General features: G+C 34.1%; 1 protein-coding gene across 2 annotated transcripts in view; it reads left to right on the top strand.

Annotated features, from left to right (window-relative positions):
• LOC102109717 (adhesion G protein-coupled receptor A3) overlaps nt 1–24,501 on the top strand; it is a 260,456-nt gene that overhangs the window by 135,853 nt on the left and 100,102 nt on the right. For both annotated transcript variants that reach the window (XM_005520645.3, XM_088059859.1), the window contains 5 exons: nt 2,365–2,529; nt 5,946–6,144; nt 7,381–7,530; nt 10,425–10,586; nt 13,037–13,252. In XM_005520645.3, coding sequence (XP_005520702.1) covers nt 2,365–2,529; nt 5,946–6,144; nt 7,381–7,530; nt 10,425–10,586; nt 13,037–13,252 — 892 coding nt within the window. The remainder of the gene's footprint in view (nt 1–2,364; nt 2,530–5,945; nt 6,145–7,380; nt 7,531–10,424; nt 10,587–13,036; nt 13,253–24,501) is intronic.

Here is a 24,501-nt window from a genome sequence, read left to right as displayed (position 1 = left end):
AATCTCTGGGCTTGTTTATGTAACCATGCCAAGACTTAAAATATGTAACTGCCCTACCAGAAAACTTTGTGAAATAGAGTCTTAAAATTCTATATCCAAGAAAGGCCCACCCTTTCCTTCTGGCCTGCCAGGACCGTGAAGTCAAAGTCTCCAAGGATTATAAGTGGAGAAAATGCTAAAGGATCAAAATGACTGCTTTTTTTGAGTATTAAAAGACTTTTTTTTTTTTTTTTTTTTAAATTCAGTCCCCCAAATTCTCCAGAGGTATAAGATCAATTTATCATTTGTCATATCCAGATGGTAAGTAAATGAACAGTTTCACCATTGGGCTTGCTATCAAAATATTCCAAGAGGAATATAAATGAATGCATCATTTACAGTAGCCAGATGGCAATTCAAAAAACAATTTCATGATCTAGTCATTATATTGCATAAACCTATTCTGGCTGGTTTTTATCACCATTTGAAGAAAGGGCAATAGAAGATTAAAAGTGTGAATGTGAGGAGAGACTTGTCTTTTGCGATAATTTGAACCAGTGTTCTTGTATTGTGTTTCTATGAGAAACAAGGCTGATGTATCAGTAAATATTTGTCTCTGAGTTTGGGAAACTTCATCTACTGACAGGAGACCTGTTAAGCAGCAGATAAGTTTATATCAGAACACATTTCAGCAGTTTAAATAAATGGAAAATGTACCCTTTATATGTATGTATCTGAATACTGATTACTTGTAAAATTTATAATAAGCTGACATACGGTATTTATCTAACATCACCATGGTTTCAAATTTTAACAAATTTATATTGTTAACAATGACTGTAGATATTTTCTAGAAAATATATCAAAATATTAGCAGAACTATCATACATTCTATTAATTTGTGAGGTTTCCATGTCTTGATGCCACAACTGAATATATCAGCTGCCTTTCTTTTCAGTGAAAAAGTTTTAGGCATAATTGATTTTATAAGCTCTAGAAATATGATCTTTCTCAACTGTCTATGAAGATGATGTGAGATTGTTGTGACATATAAAATACATCATTTAATTAAAACATTGTTAAACTGGCTAATTTCACTGAAGTACTTCTCCCTGAATGCAAAAAGATGTATTAAAAATTAGCTAAGAGGCTGCTGTTACTGGGCTATTCACCTGAGACTTCTTAAGAGAACAGTTGCTTCTATTGACATTAAAATACTGAGCTACTCTCTGAGAACGTTTAGAAATGCTTTTTCTATATTTTTTGCTATAAAAATATGTTAGAATTCATTGTAAAAATGATATTGGGGGTTACAAGGCACTTGGAGTTCAAAGCCATCATAAATAGGAATAATGTGAAAATTTTTAAGTTACTTTTTAAAAATAAATTTCACTGAATAGCTGGAGAACTATGCAAAAATTCAGAAAGAACTTACTTAAAACAAAGACTGTTTACTGTGGTTTACTTGTTTTCTGAGGACCCAGATAGCAGTTCTGTAGTAGGTTCTTGAGAAAATCATCTTTCAAAATTACAGCCTCTACCTAAAACTGTGAAAGGTTACAAGTAAAATTTTTAAGATTTTATTTTAAATAGAGATTTGAAAGAAATTTATTAACTTTTATTTCATTCCTTCAGTTTTTATAATGTACATTCTCTCTCTTTCTCCCCCTACTGCCTTCCTTCCCACATAATTTCAAATTGTCTAAACCACAAGGCATATTCAAAGGCAGGCAATTTCTGTAAAGCAAAGTAAATATTTCAGATAAATGCTACTTCTTTTCCTCTCCCAACTACTTTCAAAGGTGGTAGTTTTTATAAAACTGTAATAAAATTTATTTCTAGCCCAATGGCAGATTTAAGATATAATATGTTTGTTACCTTCTTAAAATGTAGTAGCTAGCATTATTTTTGGTCTATGACATCTGTAGAGTTGGAGGAAATGAATAGCATTCTACCCCTGAGAGCAGAGTGCCAGGTTCTGCTGCTGAAATGCCACGGAGCTGTAACCACAGCTGAGGGCAAAACCCATTCTCTGTGCGTTGGTGGTGTGGTCAACTTGAAATGCATTCCTGACTTTCAAGTGTTTGGTTAGGCAACAAACCAAATATTCTGTAATACCTGGGGAAAGAACAGACTTTGATAAATAGTTGATATTCTTTGTGATGATTTGTGTTATAACTTGTTGCAACCTGAGTAGTCAATAAAAATTGGTGCTGCTAAGAGCTCACCACCACTTACATACTCTCTGTCCCTCTGATAATCATAGACCAAAGCCCCTTCTGATATTTTCATAAAAAGTCTCTGAAAATAAGTTAATGCCAGAAAACCAATGGCATGTTATCTGTGTAATTAAGTGTATACAATGATGAATCTTTTATTTTTTAGTGAACTTATCCTATCCAGTATTGACATTGATGCAACTGGAGATTGGGAATGTCTAGTCAAGAATTCCTACGGAAATAGCACTAAGCAAGTAGAAATTGTGGTACTTGAAACAGCTGCACCCTACTGCCCTGCAGAAAGAGTTATTAACAACAAGGGAGATTTCAGGTATGACTTTCTGGGTTTGGAGTGTGTTTCATATATTTATGTAGGTACAGGCCATATTCATGCTTACATGACACTTCAGTGTCAGTTACAAACCACTTGTTTTAGTTGTCATTTTTATGTAATATGATAGGAAGAAGGAGTTCTGTATGATTTTGGTGGGGAATGGGACCTAGTGCTTCAAGAGAAGCAGTGGTTTGTGAAAGTCAGAAAATCTTCTAATTCTTCTCTATGCATTATGGAAATTTTTTAAGAAATGAGGTAAATGAGAGAAGGTTCAAAATTTTTCTTGGTGTTTGTAGAAGATGATAACACTGCATTAAAGCATTAGAAGGTTATATCTTCAGTGCTTTACTTTTTAAATCTGTTCTGGTTCTGATAGCTTTGTTCAGCTGAGATTAGAGGTAACAAATGACATGAGACTCTTAGAAAAATATTTCACTGAAGAGAATCAAAATTGAAAGTAAAACTATTTAGTAAAACAAATTGAATGAGGTGAGTTTAAGGACATACAGTTCTACCAATATATCACATGCTTACAAAGTACACCTGTCTTGCTAAATCTTAGGAGTCTGCAAAATTTTGTAGACCAAATGCAGTAATTGCTCCATCATTACTTTTATCTACATATGCTGGTGGGGCTTTTTAAAATTTTAATCGTTTTAATCAGAAGAAAAGGTTTCTGTGGAATTTGGCATTGTTTTCAGTCAGCTCTAAAATGCACCGATGATATGCACAAAGCTCTTAAACAAAACCTGCTTGACAATAAGACTGATGTATGATGGCAATCCCATTGAGAAATCAAGACAGTGATTTGTTACCAAATGAATTATAATGAGAATTCAGCTTGAATAGTTAATGAAAGGAAAGTAGATGAGGAAGGAAGCTTCTTTTAAATAGCAGAACTTTCTGCAAATATTTCTGACCTGAAAGCCTCTATTTATTTTTAGGTTATCTTTAGAACTTTCCCAAAGGCTTTTTGTATTATTTCTTGTGTTTGAATAAAAGTAAAGGATTGAATTAGAAAGAAGTGGAAATAAAAACCTACTCAAATAATCTGTTCTTTTTTACTACAAAGCTATTTTATTATGTGTTAACCTCAGCACCAGTGAGTCTGCTTCTTTCACTGAGGCAACATTGCTGAGGCTATATATATATATATATAATATATATATATATATATATGGATATATGGATTAAAATTCATTAGAGACTTTTGACAATCTTAGCTATAGAAATTTTTTGTCATCACAAAAATTGGAATTGTGTTTTTTAATAGTGGATATGCTAAAATAGCTTTTAATTAGATATTTTAAAAAATGTTTTCAGAAAACTCATACTGAATCTCTTAGATGACAACTCTATGAAGTTCATGTTCTTGCCTTAAAATTACATCTTTTTCTCCATAAATAGATATATATAAAAATCTTCAGGCTGCACAAACACCAGGGGCATTTTTGTCATTTGATATAAATCAAAAGAACAGGAGTGGATATTTCTCAACCTATTAATCATCTTCCTAGAAATCTTATAAATTTATTTTTAAAATGTACATCAAAAGGATGCTGAGTCCATAGGTTCTTTTGGCACTTGAGAGAATGAATTTAAAATTGCAGAGAATTTATCAGGCTCAAACTCAGTATTGCTGCTTGAAATTGTTCCAAAGGTTTATCCTCAGAGAAGGAGCTTTCACACCAGCAAGTTTTCTTACAAAGGTCTTTGAAGTTTTGGTAACATAACAAGTATGTAAGTAGAAAGAACTGAACCACAAAGGCAGAACTAGAAAGCTAGATTCTTTTATCGGGCAAAAGAAAGGGAAAGAAAGCATCAACAGTTAGGGGAGTGTGGCTATTTCAGTTGTCCAGCCTAGGTGGTATTTATAATTGCATAACTGCAGCAAGAATTAGGCACTGAGAGTCAGAATGGACTGGCCTTTTGTACCAAGAGGTTTTCTCTATCATGGCCATATTTTACTTTTTTGTTGTTGCTGTTTTATGGAATGCTGTAAGTGTATTCTGAAAAGCAAATGATAATGTTGTAACATGCTATCATTCCTAGTCATAAAGGCCAGGTTCTGCTCACTGTGACAATGCAAATGTTTTACTAAAAGTAATATTTCATCCAAGAGGCAAAAACTGCCTCTGTGCTACTATATATATATACTATATATATACACTATATACTATATACTATATATATATACTATATATATATACTATATATACAGTAGTATATATACATATATATATACATATACTACTGTACGTATTTTGATTTTTTGGGGAAGCTCTTTTCATGATCTATTTTTTATCAACTTTTTTTCCATCACAAATTGAATTATTTCAGTGACAGCTGTGAAAAAGAAAAGTATTTTTCTTCTTAGCTTTTCTTTGAAATGCAGAATACTTTTATAATCCAAACCTTTCTGTTTATTATGTAATTATGCAATTGAATGTGCATTGTGTAACCGAGAGGAGCTAATACATTTGTTTGAGGAAAGGTTGATTGCCAAGCTGTAATTTCATTGAAAGGCAGAATATTTTTGTGATTTATTGGCTTCACACATTTCATCAGTGCAATTAAAGAACCATATCCTTCCCAGACCTGCTGACTTGCTGATGGTATGCTATGGTTTCCTTAGATTTCTCCCAATTACCTGATCCTATGTCCACACTGAGTTGTAAATGACAATAGATTTTGGTATCTGTAGAAATATATCCAGTTGTGCCATTCTAGGGAATGCAGCAAATATATAGAAAAAATGTGTTTCATAATAAACCCATCAGCCAAATAGAATAAGTCTGGCTGCTCTTGATTTAGTTTGTTTTCAAAGACTGTTTTGGAATCATACTATATAAATCATGTATAGCCGAATAGCTAATTTTAAGGGCTAGTTCCTTCCTCCTTTATGACACATGATCTCTGCTGAAATCTTGTTCATTTTTCTCTAACACATTCGGGGCTTTTTGTTTTTCAAGGCTTTTTAGTGGTGAATCAAAATGCAAAGCAGAGATTGTCAGGTACATTTTGAGCACTTATTTTTAAGAGCATTTAGTAATAGGGTTTTTTGTTCTGTTTTGTTTTGTTTTTTGCTTCATGAACTTACTGCTCTGCTCTTTGCAGTCTGCAAACATTAATGTAGTAAAAACACCAACCATACTTTTTTCCTTACACTAAACACCTTCCTGGAATTAACACAGAATGAATGTGTGACCAGCCTGACTTGAACCTGTATAATTCTGACATTTTCCAAGAAAACAAAGTAATTCATTATAAAACCGTATGAAGTAAAAGTTAAAATAGCCTTTTTTTCTCACACATCATTTTACATAGTTGTATATGGTTATATATTGTTACATATATATCTATATTGTAAGTTGCCTTTTGCATTTTAATTTTTACTGTCATGCTGTTTATAGGTGGCCCAAAACTTTGGCTGGGATAACTGCTTACCACCCCTGTCTCCAGTATTCCTTTAACTCCGTTGCGTTTCACAAAGGCTCAGAAGAGGCTAAGGCGTGGCGTAAATGTAACCGAACTGGGCGCTGGGATGAAGAAAACTACTCTGAATGTCCTTATTCACAAGAAATAACTCAAGTTCTTCATGCTTTTAGTCAGGTGTGTTGGTTTTGCATTTTGAAATCCAAGGCTCCCCTTCTCTAGTACTAATCTTGTTGAATAGATGGCAAGAAATGGCAGTTCAGCCACAAGTTTGGGACAGATGAACTTTTAACAAAATGCTTTACTTGAAAGACAACCATTTGTTTCTTTGGTAGTTGGAAGTCATAGTAGGAGCAAGTACACAGCATTTATTAACTTTATCTAAATTTTTTTGTCCATTAAGTGCTTAGAGTCTACATGATTAGTAGTAATGCTGACAGGGTGATCAGTGCTTGACTTTCCTTCCTCTCATGTTTTTCCATAAAGATGTTGATTTCTTGTGGAGTCCCATATCAGCTGAAGTGCCTTTCCTCTTTGGAATACCTTTTTGATGTCTTCAAAAAAGTAGTACTTATATTGTTTCTTATGGCTAAGTAAAAGAATGAGATGAAAAAGTAGATGGATAGAAATTACCCAGAAAAAAAAGAGCATAACACGAAACACTGTGGAAGATGGCCCAGATGTGTAACTGCCATAATAATTTTAAAATTTTCTGTTTCTTCCCTACTAATATCAGTAGTACTAGATAAGACCATAGAAAGTTTGTTTTCAAATGGATTCATAAATAAGAGTAATTAATATATAAAGAGAGCCATTGCAATTACAGGGTAATAAAATAATTAGGAAGATGTCTAGAATCCAGTCTGTTCTTCTGTAAGCAATGAGGAGAGGCTGAGTTCCTCAGGGCTTTAGACACTCAGGGCTTTATAACCTCTGAGGATGGAGGCTGCACAATTTCTTGGGGTTAACCTGTTCAAATGCCTGACTGCTCTACGGGAAAGGTTTTCTTCACAGCCAGTCTCAGCTTCCCTTGTTCTCCCGCCATGTATCACTGTGTGTAGGAACCCTTGCTGACGCTGCTGTTTCCATGAGGGTCTAGAGATAGAGGCAAGGCAAGGTTAGTAGTTTGGTATATTTTATGAGGCCAGATAGTTACAATCAAGAAAAAGTAGACAAAAATCTTCAACATTTGTTGGTCTGTTCTGATAGCATCTTCAGATAACAGCAATGAAATCTAAGACCTAAGGCTGAAGATACATTCTAATGTCCCTAAATGTCCCTAAATCCATGGCATGCTGGTGCCCATAAATCCATGTGAAATTATGGCAGGCAGTATACCAGTGGATGTGATCTCCAGTTTTTAAAGAGAATGAAGCTGATTTATTAAGACTAAGAATTCTGATGTTTTTTCAGATGCACATCAATTTGACAACCGTGCTGGAGTTTTCTCGCCAGCTGACAGCCTACACAAGAGGTGCTTCCCTCTTTGCGGATAAAATGGATGTAATATATTTGGCTTATATAATGGAAAAGCTAATTGTCTTCGTGGATGAAGTTGAAGATGTAAGATATCTTCTCTATGCTGAACAAAAGTATCACTTAGTAAAGTCTTCACATATGGCCCTGTTCTTAATGTATGCGGGCAGACACTGAAGAGTGGCTTCTAAAACTGATTGCTGATTGCAAATGTTCTGCATAAACTGTGATGTGTCTCTTTGTGCCAAAAAGGAAACTATGTCTTCTTCTCTGATGACAAGGGCATTGCTGCTTAGGAATAAAACCAGTTTTTTTAATGAGCCACTTATTTAATTTTCTTTTGAAGTTTAATTTCTACCATGTCTAATGTGTTAGAATGGACTCTGGCCACTGGAGCTACACATGCTTCTTTTGTTTTCTCCATTTCATCAGAAGGTTTTCACTGGATTTTGAAAGGAGGTATCACTTTTTGTAAAGAAAAGATAATATGTCTTTATGTGTAACTTGGTACAGAAACTTTTAGCATTATGTATGCCATTTTTGCAGGAAAATTGAATCAGAATTATGCAAACCCTATGATAAAAATAGGTTTACAGAGAGCAGAAATGTTCATGGTATTTTTTTTTACTGTTAATTTTCAGAGCAACTGTTTGCATAAAGATTCCATAAACTGTATTTTTTGACCACATGATATTTTGTTTTGGTTTGGCAATGTTCATTCCATTCTGGCTCTGGGAACTGTAACAGTTAATATTTTAGTGCCAAATATTATGCATTTGATCCAAAATATATTATTAAATGCTGTCCAAGAATCAGGTTGAAAGCTGAAACTTTATTTCAGCTCAGAATCCTGATAAGATCTTACTGCTTTCTGACAAAACAAAAATTTGATATTCGAAAGAAACAGCTCGATTTGTCATAAAGCCTCTATTTTTCTGGCAGCTGATGCATTTTCCATTAAAGCTGAGCACCATCTCTAATCTTTTAATTGACTTCTTCCACCTTTCAAATGGGATTTAGTTTCTGCTTTCTTTTTGCATCAAAACATCTCTGTCTCCATTACTTTTGTCTACATCTCTGATTAAGTAATCCCTTATTTTCTTAATTTATAACATTTCTCTTAATTTTTACCTGTTTTCCTTTACCTCTCTCAAGTTTGCCAAATAGAGTCCTCATTCACTGAGCTCTTGACTAGCACCCATTTCTTAACTCTCACTCACAAGGTACAAAAACACCTCTGAAATTTAAGTGTCGATGGCTTCACGCATGAGGCTGCACTTGTAATTATAAATAGGACTGAACTCTATTTAATACAAGGGAATTCGTTTGGAATTGTCTAGCAGCCGAAACTACAATTACATAAATCCATTAGATATCAATTAAAATGAAATTTTTCAAAATATTTTCTAAAACATTCATGCTTAACTAATACAGTTTCTGTACCTCTTTTCTGGGATGTGCATCCCATTCCACATGGGGTAATTCCTTTTTACAGAAGATAAAGGTGCTTTGTCCCATCTGGTGGTTGGCCTCTGAAACAAGAGAGGCTCAACAGCTGCACAAGGGACATATTTGCAACACACTGCAATTTTTGTCAGGAACACGCATAATGGCCCAAATTTTTGTATTTTCAATGACATGCCTTTACTCTTCATTAATGCATTTAATTATGGTATAAATTACTTCCTTTTCTTATTTCTCTCCTTTTGTATATTTATAGACTATTGTTCTGTCCTCAGTAAGTTACTGCCTAGCTGATTGCTGTTTGCTTTTATAGTTTCTCATAAATCACTCTTAATGTGATTCATTATTATTCATTTTATCAATAACTCTGTCACATTGTCAAAAGCCATCTAGAATTATCTAGTAATTATGTTCTCAAAAATAGATTCAATATTTCAGGAACAGTCACATAAAATTTCACATATAGTCTTATTATTTGTTTCCTTTGCAATGCATGTGAAAGTTTTGTATTTTTTATTGAAAATGCAGACTTAAGGTCATATCTTTTTAATCTTTTTCACCATTACTGAATTTCTGTTTTCCTTTCCACCAAATCATCTGTGTATTTGCCTTTTTTTTCTGTTTCTATTAGTGTGACTTTTTGGCTTCTTGAACTTTTCTTTAGCAATATTTCTCAGTTGTTTTTTCTCTTCTACATACATTTTATTCAGGTTTATTTGTGACAACAGGGAATATCTTTTCCATATCTTTGCCTTCAAAAATATTGGTAATGTGGTCATGTTAACTTTGAAATTTTACTCAAATTAAGTTTTTGAATTTTAAAAAGCAAGCATTTTTATTCCAGCTTAAAATAATTACGAAGATATTCACAGTGATATTTATTTCTAAATGTAACTACTAATAAAATTTCAAACACACAGTTACCAAAATCTGTAAAATGTCACCTGGCGAAACAAGGATTGTTAATTTGGATTAGGATAGTTTGGATAAAAACTATCCAAGCTATGGCTAATGAGATGATCTAAATTTGTATCAGCACCTGAGCTCTATCTCAGATTTACTCCACTATGTCTATAACAAAGATGTGTTTCAAATATATTTTCCCTCTCTTTTTTTTCCTTACCCCCAGCCCTCCCTTCAAAGTTCTTTGATTGAACATGAAGCAGTTCTTTAGAAGGGCATGGCCAATTTTAATTAGTTTAAAAAAAAGGGTGATAATTCTGGAATTCTGTTTATTGAGATGAGATGAGTCAATTTGTCTGGTTTATCTAGAAGGTAAGCTTTTAAGTTGTGAACTAAAAAGCTCTTCCTTGATGTGAGTTGCACTTTTCCTTTCTTGGTTTTATTTTTCAGTCCATTTAAATTTTTTAATAGAATCAAAACTGCCTTTCAATGATGGTTACCAAGAGAAATAAGGTGCCTGCCTTCATTTGTACCCTTATCTGTTCTTTTCTTACTTTTTGCGTTTTACAGACAATACTCTTTTTTTGTTTTGATTTGATTTTTTTGTCTTTCAGATTGGGGATGCTCTTATTGAGATTGCCAGCAATATCATGCTGGTGGATGACCATGTGTTGTGGATGGCTCAAAAGGAAGACAAAGCCTGCACCAGGATTGTACGATGTGTGGAACAGATTGCAAGTCAAATACTGACCACCAAGGTTCAAGTTATATCAAAGGTAATTCAAAGAATTACAAAACGTTTTGGTAAGATTTTTTTTTTGTCTTGAATTCTATTTGCAAGATCAAAATATTTTTTTAATATTACCAATGGTATTTGAAAGTGGTTTTCTTTGATCAGTTGTATTTATTGTGACAATATATCTTGTGATATTTTGACAACAATATCTTTCTAATGTTGTTACTATTCATTCAGTTTCTATTTTTAAAGCTACTATAGTATATGGCTTTATTTTGAAAGGTCCAAGCTGAGTGAGTGACTGACAGCAACATGTCAGACAATAAAAGACAACAAGATCCTTGTAGTTAGAAGATTTTAATACACCTTACCAAGCAGCTTCTGGACAACTATTGATTAAAGTATTTAGCACAAGATTAACAAAGGTCTATCATGTCCTAAACATTACTAATTTGGGATTAGTTTTAGTGTTTTTAGAAGCAAAAACCTGTTAGAACTAATTTTTTTACTCCTTGTCCTCCACCTACACAAGTGGACACAAGTGTATCGTTTGGATACTGAGAGGTTGTCCTTTGGAGAGTAAGACTTTGTCTTCTTGTCAGCTTCAACATCTAAATAGCAGAAATACATCTCAATCAGGAACTTGAAAGTTATCCTTTCAGAAGTTTAGATAAATACTTTAAAGCCTTATCATTCCTTGGGTTAGTTTGTTTGGTTGCTTGCTTTTAAACAACATTTATCTTTTCTTAATTGTCTACTGCATTTAAAAGAAATGCTATTTAAACGTGAGTTCAGGTACAGAGTCAATCACAGGAAAAATGTATAAAAATAAAATATTAAAAAATAAAAAAAATTATAGACTGAAATGAATTTTAGAGGAAGCCAAATAACATAATAGCCTTAGTTTGTTCACTGTATGTTTTTAGAAAAGCAGTGTTTCAAACAGGGAGAAAAACATATTGGATGTTTCTTAAAGGAAGTTTTTTAATTAATTCTCATTTACACGAAAGAATCAAATTTGCTAAAAGTATTTATATTAAATGCATAGTGAAAATAATGAAACTTTTAGAAGTATTTTGCAATATGACAGCTCGGAGGGCTCTGTTGTTTTATACTTGTCTTCCTTTCAAATGTCAAGTTACAAAGGTTGAGGTTTTTTCCCTGCCATTGCTTCAGGAATACGTTGACATTACTGAAAAGAGTAATTCTATGTACTCAGACTTAGATATGTGTCACTAACTGTTTTGCCATGCTTTATCTTTTAGCTTCTTGTTTTCTGTAGGAGAAGTAGTTTACTGTTGAGTGCAATTTGTAAATAAACAAAAGCTGTGGGGTATTTCTGGTGTCATCTTACGCCATAACAAACATGTCTGTTCCTTCGGGAGGCCGGCCAGGAAACTGTCTCACAGAAATTGCATCTGCTTTCTTTATTTTAGAAAACAGCAAATAAAACACCCACAGCTTAGGTAGTCAATAGTTTCTAGTTCAGTTCCAAAGGGAAAAAAAAAAGAAACTATAAACTGTGTCAGCCATGTAACATTGAATTATAGAATCATTTAGGTGGTCAAAGACCATTAAGATCATTGAGTCCACATTAATCCAGCACTGCCAGGTCCACAGAACACTAAACAATCTGTGCCTGGAAGCACAAACCACCTAGACCTATCAGTGTGGTACCAGTCTGAGGCAGTCCACCTGTGGTAACACGAGCTGTTTGTCTCATGCACAGGCTTGTGATGAAATAAAAATGCTAGTTTAAGGGCAGAGATGCATCTCTGCACTCTGCTGCAGTCTCCATCTCCATACATTTCACTTTGCTGAAGGGTAGGTCGTAAATGTACCTGTAACATGGTGTTGTATTGAACCATTCAGTCATGTTCAGTGTTCTCATAGAGCAAGATCTGTGAAAACACTCAGCTACTAAATAGCTAACAAGGTTCCTGTTTCATTTCTTAGGTACAAAGCACATCCTTACTCATTTTTTAAATGGTTCTTAGGCCTGGTGTTGCAAATTCACTTCATAATTCTATTACTTTAATTCCAGATTCCATTGAAGCTGATAATGATGGAATTGCAAAACTGATATAATAATAACTAATGTAAACTAATAGAAACATACTTATAGCTATATATCTATCTGTCCATATCTATATCTGTGTCTATATCTATAGATATCTCAGAAAGAAAGATGGAAATCTATAGATATCTCAGAAAGAAAGATGGAAGCAAACCTGTTATGCTGTAGAATCCTGTATCATATTTTTAAATGTTCTGTTTTCTTTCTCACCCCGAGAGTACATATATATGTGTGTATATATATATATGTGTGTGTGTGTGTGTGTATGTATAAATATATATATTTGTGTGTGTGTGTGTGTGTATACATGCACAATCCTCTATTGAGTATATGCAGTGAGTACACAATGCACACACAATATTACAAATATGGTTAATGAGTTTGTGACATAACTATTCTCGATGTTTTAACAGGTATCTCGTAATATTGCTCTGGAAGCCTTCATGATCAAGCCATCCAGTTTCACAGGAATGACGTGCACTGCCTACCAGAAAATATCTGCGAACTCAGACAAGTCAGTGACTCCTGATTTGGGAAGATGGGAAGCAGATCACAATCCTGATCTATATTTGAATTTCAAATGCAACACTGGCAATCTGGATGGTTCTTTGGTGAATTCGTCTACCAGGGTAAGTCAGTACAGTTATGAATGTAAGTTATCTGTTTTTTTTATTTATTTAGTGTTTTCAGTAGCACCATTAGGCAGACTACTGATTTATAAAATGCATATTTTATGTGCTGTTAGCACTGTAAACTTGTTAATAATTTCAAAGTGTAAGTGGGCTTAAACTGGTGTATTGGGTGAAGCATATTTTGTTGTGCTAATGAACATTCCATTAATATAATCAGGCAGAATGCGAATAGAGATGAGTGAATGTCTTGTTCTTTCTATCTCTGAGTCCAGTTCTGCAAACTTTTCTATGTGTAAACAAGCTGTTTAAATTAATTGGAAATACTTGTGTTAGTGATGCACTCTCATGGGGTTTTACATTGCAGAGATGTATATTTTAGGGGAAATACCTTTACTTTCATAAATAATACTGCACTATCTTCTGGACTTTATGCTGAGGGAGACTGTTTTGCTGGATTTTTGAGCAGTAGCTGAAGAAAATAGTAAATAAGCCTTTTAATAGAATACACTGTCATTATCAAATAATGAAGTGTAACAATTAAATTTTGATCTAGCAGGAAATGGAATTTTGTATTTGGCTGAGCATGTTATTAAATTTAAGTATTAGTGCTGAATTTTCGTTATCCTTCAATTGAATCTCAGTTTAATAGGCTTATTTCTTAAAATATTTACTATGACAAAATGATGCTTTTCTGAACAATATTACTGGTTAATTGAACCTGATTAGTATTTCGATTGCAGTTTGGTGCATTTTATTCTGTATGGACCGTGCAGCCAATTATTTGGTACTTTGTGCTCCCAGGATCTTCTGCTAAAAGAAGTCATCTTAATAATGGAAGATTAGGTTAAATTTGTTTCCTTTAATGGAGCTTATTTTTGTCTCTGAACACCCTTTAACATGTCTGTCTATATGAAAAAGAAAGGTGTCTCTGAAAAGAAATGAGTTTCCCATCCATAAGGTGAAAACCAAATGTCAGAGATCTAAAAGATACAAGAGTTCTTCAAGAAGCAACCCTGGAGCATTCTGAATTGTATGGGATAGTATTATTGATATAGAAATATGTAGCTGGGGTTACAAGAATGGGAAAGTTTTCTTTATTAGCTCCACCAATATATTTTGTACCTCTTTAGAAACTGAGTAGCAACATTTTTAGTAACTGAATCTGTTTATTGGCAAGCACTTGTCAAATATGTAGAGTAAGTTAGACCAGTTATTTGAAGCCCCTTCCTAAAATGTTATCAGAATGTCATCATAATGTTCTCAGTAAATCTTTCCTTGTATACTGTGAACCTACCTGACTTCATACAATAGAGAGAAGGGAAATTCTACTGATGATACAAAGAAGCCAGGAGAATGTGAGTTTATTCCCATACAAAGCCATTTTGATGCATGTAATATATCTATTCTGATGGAAGTGACTTTATTAGGTGGATCTCTAGTTATCACCTGTATATGAATTTGTGAAGATTGTAAGAGCATGGTACAGGAGATTATAGACTTAGCTAAATGTTAGTTACATGGCTTTATGTTTTAACATGATGGTGTACTCAGGCTTTAAATGTGGTAGGGGAGTAAGCAGACTGGATCTATTCCTTAAACTGAATCCTGAAAACAAGTTCTCATTCACTGCTCTCTGAAAGTTTTAGGCTAAGCCCCCCCTTAATTCATTCTGAAATTGGTTACATTTCTTCACTGTTGAAGAGATGATATGTAGAAAACAGAAAATGAGATTCTTTATCATCATCCACTAGCAAAATCATTTCTATATTTGCTCATTGGAGGTAAACCTACTTGATTGTGCTATACAAAGTTCAGAAAAACAGAGAATTTGTGATAGAGGTCAGAATTGCTTCTTTTATTATAGCTGACCTTTAGAACTTCATCTTAGATGCTGAGATTACTCTTACAGCCTTTCTCTGTCTAGCACAGGATTAATAATGAAGAAGAAAAAACATCTAATTAAAATTACCAAGTAGACATGGTAATCACAAATTTAATTAACTTCTAATAAAAATTCAATTAAAATCAATTAAAAAATTGAATCTTTATGAAGCAAAGTGTGGGCAGTAGAGGGGATAAGGCTGATATAGGTGAGCACAAGCTTTCTTGTGAATACCACCAAAGCTTTTGTAACTATCCAAAGTGATATTTCATGGCAATGCTAGGAAATGGATACATTTTTAGACTGTGGTTTTCTGTACATAAATTATCCTGATCTGGTAATTAAGGGGTAGAACATCCCCAGAAGGTTAAGAAATATCAAAATTTAAATAAATAAGTATAAAACAGTTAAAAAATAATAGACTTTGAAAATTAAATAATTTAGAAGACACTGAAATTGATCCACCATTCAGAGAAGTTTGGGACATACATGTTAAAAAATATCTGTATCCACTTCTGTTCAAATATATTTATAGACCAATTTGCAGTGTTTTCAGATACCCTAAATTAAAATACGTTTTGCAGTTTGATATGCAATTTTTTGTCTTTAAATCTAATTCTGACTGTAGCCAGCTGCAAGTTTGAAAAGAATCACTTATCGCTGTTGCAGATCAGAAATTATCTCTGATAGGACTTAGACCCAAATGCCTTCTCTTAGATCCCATTTTTGCTGCCTGACTGGACCCTGCTGGGTGGGGAAAAAAAAGGCAAATATATATTCTAAATTTCTGTTACAGTATTTTGACACACTGGTTGTTTTCCTCTCTGTTTAAGAAGCTTTAATGGGATTGTCCCACCCTGGGTCTCCAGACTGAGATCCTATCCCAGGAATGCTCCTGAGGCACGATTCTGTCCCATGAACTGTCTGTGCTCTAAGGATGTCACAACAATGATGTGCTGATCACACACCAACCAGGCTGATGTAACATTTGAACTCAGACAATGTGAGAACAGTTCATGAAATTTTAGTGCCATTCAATATGAATCCAGTGTCTGGTTCTTGTTTGATGCCACACCTGAAGCATACTTGGAACCTAATCTCTGTTCCAACCTGATTCTGCAAAATATCTCCAGTGTGCAGAGCTAATCACTTGGACAGTTAACCCACCCTCTGACCCTCAGTAAAATTCCTTCAGTATGGAATGAACCTTTAAGCTTCCTGTACTATGGTAACGAAATGTGCAGTTTATGGTGGACTGTAAGTTTGGCATTTGTGCTTTGACTTTAAAGAAAGTATTTTCTTAACATAATTTATAGTCCCAGCTTCATTGAAAATGCTTGTCAAATGAGAAGTCTATTCTTACCTTTAATTATTCTCCTGACACACAAATGAATTGGAAGTGAGGTTTTGAAATTTCAGTAATGTGTATTTCACATGTAGTCCCTGACTTCTGAATTCTTCATGATAGTCTCCATGCATTCCATTCAGCTTTTCAATCCTGTTTATTTCTTCTCTGCCCTGAGCCAGAGTGACCTTTGGGTTTGTCAGGTTGTGTTACAGGTAGTGCCTGTGTGATAAAATGGTAAAAGTTAAATTGGTACCAGACATGCTAGCCACAAAAACAAATCCTAAAGTGCATTGACAAAATCCTATGATTACTTGCACATACCATGTTGAGCTATTATACAATTTTAGAAATATTCTTGTCTCAGATACATACTGGAAAATATACAATCTATGTAAGAAAAGGTTTAGTCTTGCATAAAATAAATTTTGATTGTCAGACCATAGAGGTAATGTATACATAATGGTAAATTCGTAGGTAAAAGTTACCAGGAATGGAGAAAAGAACTTAAAGATTTCCACCAATTGGAAAGAGAGCAGGGTAAAGCACAGAATTAAAAATCCAAAGAGGAATTGTGAAGGGGAAAATTACTGTTGCTGCTATTGTGAGGTTGCTCATCCATTTTATGATACCTTTTCCCAGTTACAGAATGCATGTGTACAGAATTTTTTTGATGCATGCAGATCAGGTCAGGAAGTTCAGAGTTCAAACAATGTATAGAATTTGTGAGAAATGCAATACAAAATGAATATACTTCCTGTAACTTGCACAGAAGATAGCTATTATTGATTTTTCTGGTTCAGTCTATCAGACTAAATGTTCCCCACTCCAGATCTTCTTTCATTCCATGCTACAATAAAAACAAATACTTTTCAGTCTTCTTGAGAACGTTCACACTGAAATATTCAATAAACACATACATCATATTAAGAAAATACCATCAACAAAATACTGTTATCCTACTGGATGTCACAGGATATCGTCAGGATAATTTCGTATTTTTTTCCTAGCATATAAGAACTAGTAGGTTGATCGACATCATAAATGTAGCATGAATTATGTTGACATCTTCATTTCCATTGTGATGGCCTCTGTGATTTTGCAGCACACATTGCTTTTTAGAGATTATTGCAGCACTTCCCTCATCAAATTGATGAACTTTGAGTATGTCTGTATCATACACATTAGTACAAGATTATAATTTTTCTTTTTTTCTCATTCTATAATTTTTTACAACTGCATACAATTGAAACATACAATGAAACAAATGAAAGCATACAATCAAGGAAAAAAATTCCAAGTAAGCAGGACACAAGCAAACAAAACTTAGTTTCTCAGTTTTATATGTATGGCATATTACAGAGAAACACTGGGCTGAATGCTGGAATAGATAATATCAAAGTCTATTTTGGTTCAAAATATTTTACAAACATGTCAAGATTAAACATCCAGATCAAGGCATTCCCTTTGGGAAAAATTTCTTCCCATTTTTCTCTTTTCTCCATTTTCTTTCCATGTCTTAGTGCCCAAAGCATTTTGCTCTTCCTCTCTTGGATAATGGTATTATTTGAAAATTTTTCCTGGTAATTTACAAGAGAATTTGCTGGGGTGTAAATTTATAAATTGATTTTACAGTAACTAGTCTAGGACTGTTTCTCTTTCTCTGTGAGTAGGTGGGTACTGTCACGAAGGTATAGCTTAATGTGATGTAGGCTTTTTAAATTTTGTTATATTTTACCTGCTTCATCCATTTACATTTATTTTACTTTTTAAAAAATCTTTTATATATTGTTTTAATTTAATCCTCTAGTGGTTTTAATAGTGGTTTAGAATATAACCAGACATTTAATATCTATTTATTCAATATTCTAAATAATCACCTTCATTCTAGTTTTTGCATTCAAACAAGGATTTTTTTATATTTGTCCTTTTTCTTAGACATAACATCTAAGAGGTATCAAAAATACCTCTTGATATCTCATTACAACCATGGAATTCTTGTTTTAAAATAAAATTAAGACTAAGTAAAAACATTTAGCAGTGTGATATATAAACTAGTATTTTCTGTGGAAGCATTAATTTGCTTGCAGGTGGGTTCAGATTGTACACTGAGTACTAGCTATGGAAAAAGTTGAAATGTCTGTCGTTCAGGTAATTAGAGGGTTTAATTTCAAAATCAAAACTAGACAAGACAAACTGCACCTCTCTTTCCAGTATGCTCAAAAAACATTTTTTATATTGATACCATTTACTATTATTCCTTTTCAAATAGTGACTTCATATATTTATGCCTGCTATGACACCTGCAACATTTGTAGTTTGGTGTTCTGTGTTCAATATACCTTCTTTTTTTCTTTTCTGTGTGGCCTTTTATAATGTGAATGGTCATCCTGCACTTAAAGATCTTTCTAAAGACTGAGAAAAATGGAATAGTGCCCAAATATTATTGATGCATGCATGAAAAGTGTCAATTATCTTAGGTATACAGAAGTGTTTCTACAATTCTTGTATTGGTTTATCATATGTTTTAACGTATAAAAATTAATGTACATTATGTTTTTAGAAAGTGGGGGAAATTTAGCACTTTTTTCTGTTTCATGGCTGCTTAGAAGGAACTTTAAAATGTATAACTATGAGCTCATGCCCTTTTGGTTTGGGATTTTTTGTCCTTTGCCACTTCTCTTTTAGTAGATACAAAGCTTATTCTGCAAATAACACCAGCCATCTGTGTGTTTTCTAAATTTCAATGATGTTTCAGAAACATGTATTTTGTTTAAAACTTAAATTCATCTAGCCATTTAGTCATTCTCCCTTAGTGCTATGTAGAGTTTGGAGTCCAAACTTGTATGTCTGAAGTGACAAGAAATATTAATAGCTTGAAATTAATAAATACAAGGACAAAGAGACTGGGAGAATTAGCAACTTGCATTTGATGTAAAATTGTGTTATTTGAACACAATTGTTTTCTTGTGAAACAAACTTCTGCTCCTGAGCACATGAATACAACTGATTTTATATATGCTGTCAATATATATCTGAGAGATGTGCTGCCACTCTCTAATCCACAATGGCTGAGTAAAAAACAGTCTTCTGATTTTCAGCTCCATTGCTCTTGTTACAGAAAAGTTCTCTTTGGGATTTCCCAAAGGGCATTATGAGATTAGTTTCCTTGTTATAAACCATCAGACTCCTTCATGTGCATTCTGCTGTTAAATAATAGTTTTTACACTAATTAAGATAAACCACATAACAAAACCCCATTGACACCATAACAATTAATAACACACAGCATCAGTTGTTGGAACATATTTTACATTAACTTGGTGCTGCAAAGGTAATAATGACCACGTACAATATTGAGTACAAGTCCCACTTCTCCATTGACTTTTGAGGACTTAGCCCCCAAATTTTCTCATTATATAAAATAAAATGCCTATAATTTTCTTATAGTATGAACAATACACTTTTAACATTTTTTATAGAACTCCCTGTATAAGTTTTTTCAGCTATTCTTTTCTAAACTCTTTGTTTTAATATTTATTTTCTCAGAGAATGATTGATGCTGCATAATAGAGCATGCATCAGTGTCCAATAAATAATTCCATTTTGTTTCTCAAAATCTTTTTCACTACATGGTTGCTTAGGTAATTGATTGTTGACTATTTTAGAGAAGGCATTTCCAATTTCTAAACTGATAATTTTAGTAACTGTGGAAGTGCATTTAGAAGCTTTTTCTTTCCTCTTTCTTTTTTCTTTTTTTTTCTTTTTTTTTTTTTTTTTTTTTTCCCCTCTTTTCAGTGTTGGTTTGTTGGCTCATGTTGGACCACAAATAGACCTATGGTAACAAAGAATTCACTAAAATACATTCATTATTAGGAAGTGATATGGCTGGATTTTTTTCCTGAATGTGGATTCTTTTCCTAGAAATTCTTGAGTGTTTCCAGACTTTTTCACCTCTAGTTGTATGTGATAATCTGAGGAAATGATCAACAGCACACAGCTGAGGAGGCTGCTTTGGAAGAGTCAAACTCTCCATGTGGTATAAAGGTGCTCATGCAAGGATACAGAGCCTTTCTCATTGTGAAAGTGAGCATATTTCTTCAGGAAAATGCAGCCATTCATGAGGTCGTGTATCAAAGATTTTTGAGTGGGTTTTGGTTTTATGTACATAGAGGAATTAATCTGTGTGATTTTCTGAGTAGTAGTTTGCTATAATTTTTGCACAATTACTATGTTGTAGGAACTTTCCAAAGGATATGTATATAAGTGTCTATCTTCAGACAGATAGTCATTACTGAGTATGTAGTGGAAATCAGCAGTGGAATGCACATTTTCTGGGAAGTGGGTATGTTACCTCTCTGTTTTCTGCACAGTGTAAACCTAGGGGTGCAATTAGGTAGAACCTCTCTTCTAAAGGGATTTATGAAAAGACCAGAATAGTTCAGAACTGTCTTTGTGACACAGGAACTGAAATTTCAGTTAAAATATTTCTGCCAATATTGCCTTGTTGTTTGCTGAAGAAATTATTTAATAGGGCATTGTTGTTTCTGTGGTTTGGGTGGGCTTAGCTGGGAGGAGTTCACCCGATTTCTGTTTTAGTTCCAGAAAAAAAAATACATAATAGTAGAAATCTCTAAGATTTCTTTTTTGGGTTGAAGGATTTAATATTTCCTCACTTAATTGACTATTACTACTTTGTAGAACTTGTGAGATGTGTTCTGTGTCAGGGTGAATTCAGAAGTGCTTTGCATAGTCTAACTTGTCTCTAAAAAGAGATATAAAATTCTGTGAAGTAAAAAAATCTTGCACTAGTTTTTGTTGATGTATTAAGGTGGTGTTCAGTAAAAATATATAATTATTTCATCTATAAGAATTAATTTTTATGTTATTTTAAAAAGCAGTGTAAAATTCTGGCATTTTCTACTGTATGAAAAGAATGATAATCTTGTAGTCATCTATGAGCATACATGCACATTCACCAATGTTTATACAAATGGCCTGAAGGAATGGCCTGAGGGAGGTTTAGGTTGGATGTTATGGGAAGGTTCTTCACCCAGAGGGTGGCTGAGCACTGGAACAGGCTCCCCAGGGAAGGGGTCACAGCTCCAGCCTGACAGAGATCAAGTGTTTGGAGAACATGGTCAGGCACGCAGTGTGATTCCTGGCGTGTCCTAGAAAGGGCTCAGAGTTGGACTCAATGATCCTTGTGGGTCCCTTCAAACTCAGCATATTTTGTGAGTCTGTGAAATAACTTTATCATGGAATTGTACCTGGCTGGTATCAGACAGCGTGGCCGGCGGGAGCAGGGGAGGAATTGTCCTGCTGTGCTTGGCACTGGTGAGGCCTCAGTGCTCAGTTTTGGGCCCCTCAATGCCAAGAAAGACACTGAGGTGCTGGAGTGAGTCCAGAGAAGGCAGTGGAGCTGGGGAAGGGTCTGGAGCACAAGTCCTGTGAGCAGCAGCTGAGGGTCTGGGGGTGTTTATCCTGGAGAAAAGGAGGCATGGGAGGACCATGTCTTTACAGCACCTGAAAAAAGATTGTAGCCAGGTGGGGTTCAGTCTTTTCTCTCAGGTAACAGTGCCAGAACAAGAGGAAATGGCCTCAAGTTTCACCAGGGGAGGTTTAGATTAGATATCAGGAAAAATTTCCTCATGGAGAGGGTTGTTAGAACAGGCTTCCCAGGCAAGTGGTAAAGTCGTTCAAGTAACTTAAAAAATATGTTCAAGACATTCAGAAAGAGCTCAAAAAACATGTGGATGTTGTATTGGGGATATGGTTCAGCAGTGAACATAGTAGTGCTGAGTTAACTGTTGCCTTGGTGATTTTAGAGGCCTTTTCCAAACTTAATAATTCCACGTTTCCATGTTTCGTGGTTTTGAGGACTGGAATCCTGCTTTCTGTGTGTAGGGGGTTAACAACAGTTGTTCTGGAAGGGTAGTGCACATGGACGAGTAATAATACATGTCTATGGTGCCTAGTAGGTATTTGAGCTTATTTTCTGAACTTTGAACATGTCTCCTAAAAATAATACAGAGGGAAAATTAAGTAGAAGAGAGTGAGGAAAGGAGGGGGGGTGTGGAAATAGTGAACTTACTAGAATCAATTTCCTGAGTTTACAGTTCTCATGAGATCATTCTCTGCTATAACATCTAGTGTTGGAGTGTGTGGGAAGAGGGAGAGATTTTTGTGGTGAGGGAGGAGGAGAAAGTTGTTTACTTGTTTCTTATTAACAAAAAAAACTTTGACAAGACTTGTGATACTAGGAGAGTTGTCTGTGACTATTATGATTCACTCTTGTCTGTCATTTTAGACTGTCATGTGCTACACTTTGAAAATAGAATGTAAAAGTGCATGACTGCTGTCCCAGCAGGCATCTCACAAAGATGTACATAGTATTACTTGAGCCCATCTCAATGAAAAAAATATTTCTTAGCAAAATTAATATTGATGTGCTGATTCATGTTTATGCTGTGAGCTCTTTCTGCATTATTGATTTATGTATGGTTAGCATAATATATATCAAATGTATCAAGGGAAGCTTATAAATTTGCTGAAAAGTAATTGAATATAATATATATGGGACCATTATTTCCTGATTGTGAGTTATAAGAATCCCATTTTTAAACTTCCATAGTTCTACATAAGAGTTAGTTTGTTATTCTGAATTATTGTTATTGTGCTCCCATAATGTCCCAGAAAGTGAAGGAACTTACAGGTGTTAATTGAGTTTCCAAATCCTCAGTGAAGGAACTTACTATTTTTAATGCCAGGTTAGTTTGTAATGAAGCATATAAGCTCTGCTTTACAGAGAAAGGAGTTCTACACAGATATTCATTGTTTGACTTCATACATGGACAACCATTCTTTGTGAAGTTAATTGCCTTCATAATCTTGTTTTAGTGAATGAAACTCATAACAGCTTTCTTTAGTTTCTGAGAAAACTTCATGATGAAATAAAGGGGGATTTCCTTAATGAATTTGAGAAAAACAAATGGGTTTAAATGATTCTTCACCCAGGCCTTTTACTGCTTTCTTCTCCTGACATCAATGAGTAACTAAAACATAATTTAAAACAATACTAACCAAAAGTTACAGTTGTACTTAAAATAGCTAGAAATATTCAGTACTTCAGGAAGAATCTTGAATCCAATGTTGTTTCAAATGCCCTTGAAAAGTGTTGAATTTAAGGATCTAAGAAAAGCTGCAAAAGGTAAGTCCAAAATTCCATTTTGACTCGTTTCTTTCCTCTGGTAGGAATCCAGTAGGTTGGAAGCTTTGGGAGAGAGGTATATCTAGAAATGGAAATGCAGTGGTAAATCTCTTTTATACAGATCTTGTGTGCCTCATGGATTTCCTCAACAATAGAGTGTATCCAGAAGATGGTCGATACAGGAAATTGGTTCCTTTTTCTGGAGAAAAGTTATCTCAACTTTTGGTACATCTTAGTGGTTTAGGTCTTATAGTACCACACTTGGATTGTGTGTTGGATGTTCAGTAAGCTATATTATGTTTATTATTCTGTGTAGAAATAGTTCTTTTTCTTAATGTGCCAAGAATGCAAATGTACAAACCTGAGGAGTGATGAAGATTGTTAAAAAGTCCACATCCTCTCTGTGTGCATGGGAATACATATTTATACAATATCAAACTACAGTCCTGAAGTTTTTCTGCCATTAATCCTTGCACTGAATTTTTTTTCATACACCCTGCATGACTGCTATGAATAAAAAAAAAAAAAAAAAAAAAAAAAAGAGGAAAAATAAATTGGCCAATTGTTTTAGCTCAAAACAGGCTGTGGGCTATGAATTTGGATAGACAAGATAACAATGAATTGTGTTTTTCTCCTAAATGTAGGTTAAAGCCCTTCAGACCAGAACTCTGATGAACCAGAATTGAAAACCACAATGGCTAATTCGATATGTACAGGTCATGCAGTAGATGTAACAGCTGTGTAGTGTACGCTTCACTGACCAGCATATGCTGCTGTTTTAAGGGGAAAAACCAATCTTAGGACTTCAC

The sequence above is a fragment of the Pseudopodoces humilis genome, chromosome 9, assembly GCF_049639895.1.
Source record: "Pseudopodoces humilis isolate 2021_Gansu_Grassland_sample_001 chromosome 9, ASM4963989v1, whole genome shotgun sequence".
NCBI classification, from domain to species: Eukaryota; Metazoa; Chordata; class Aves; order Passeriformes; family Paridae; genus Pseudopodoces; species Pseudopodoces humilis.
The sequence above is the reverse complement of the archived record's forward strand: the minus strand, read 5'-3'. Positions and strand labels throughout refer to the sequence as shown.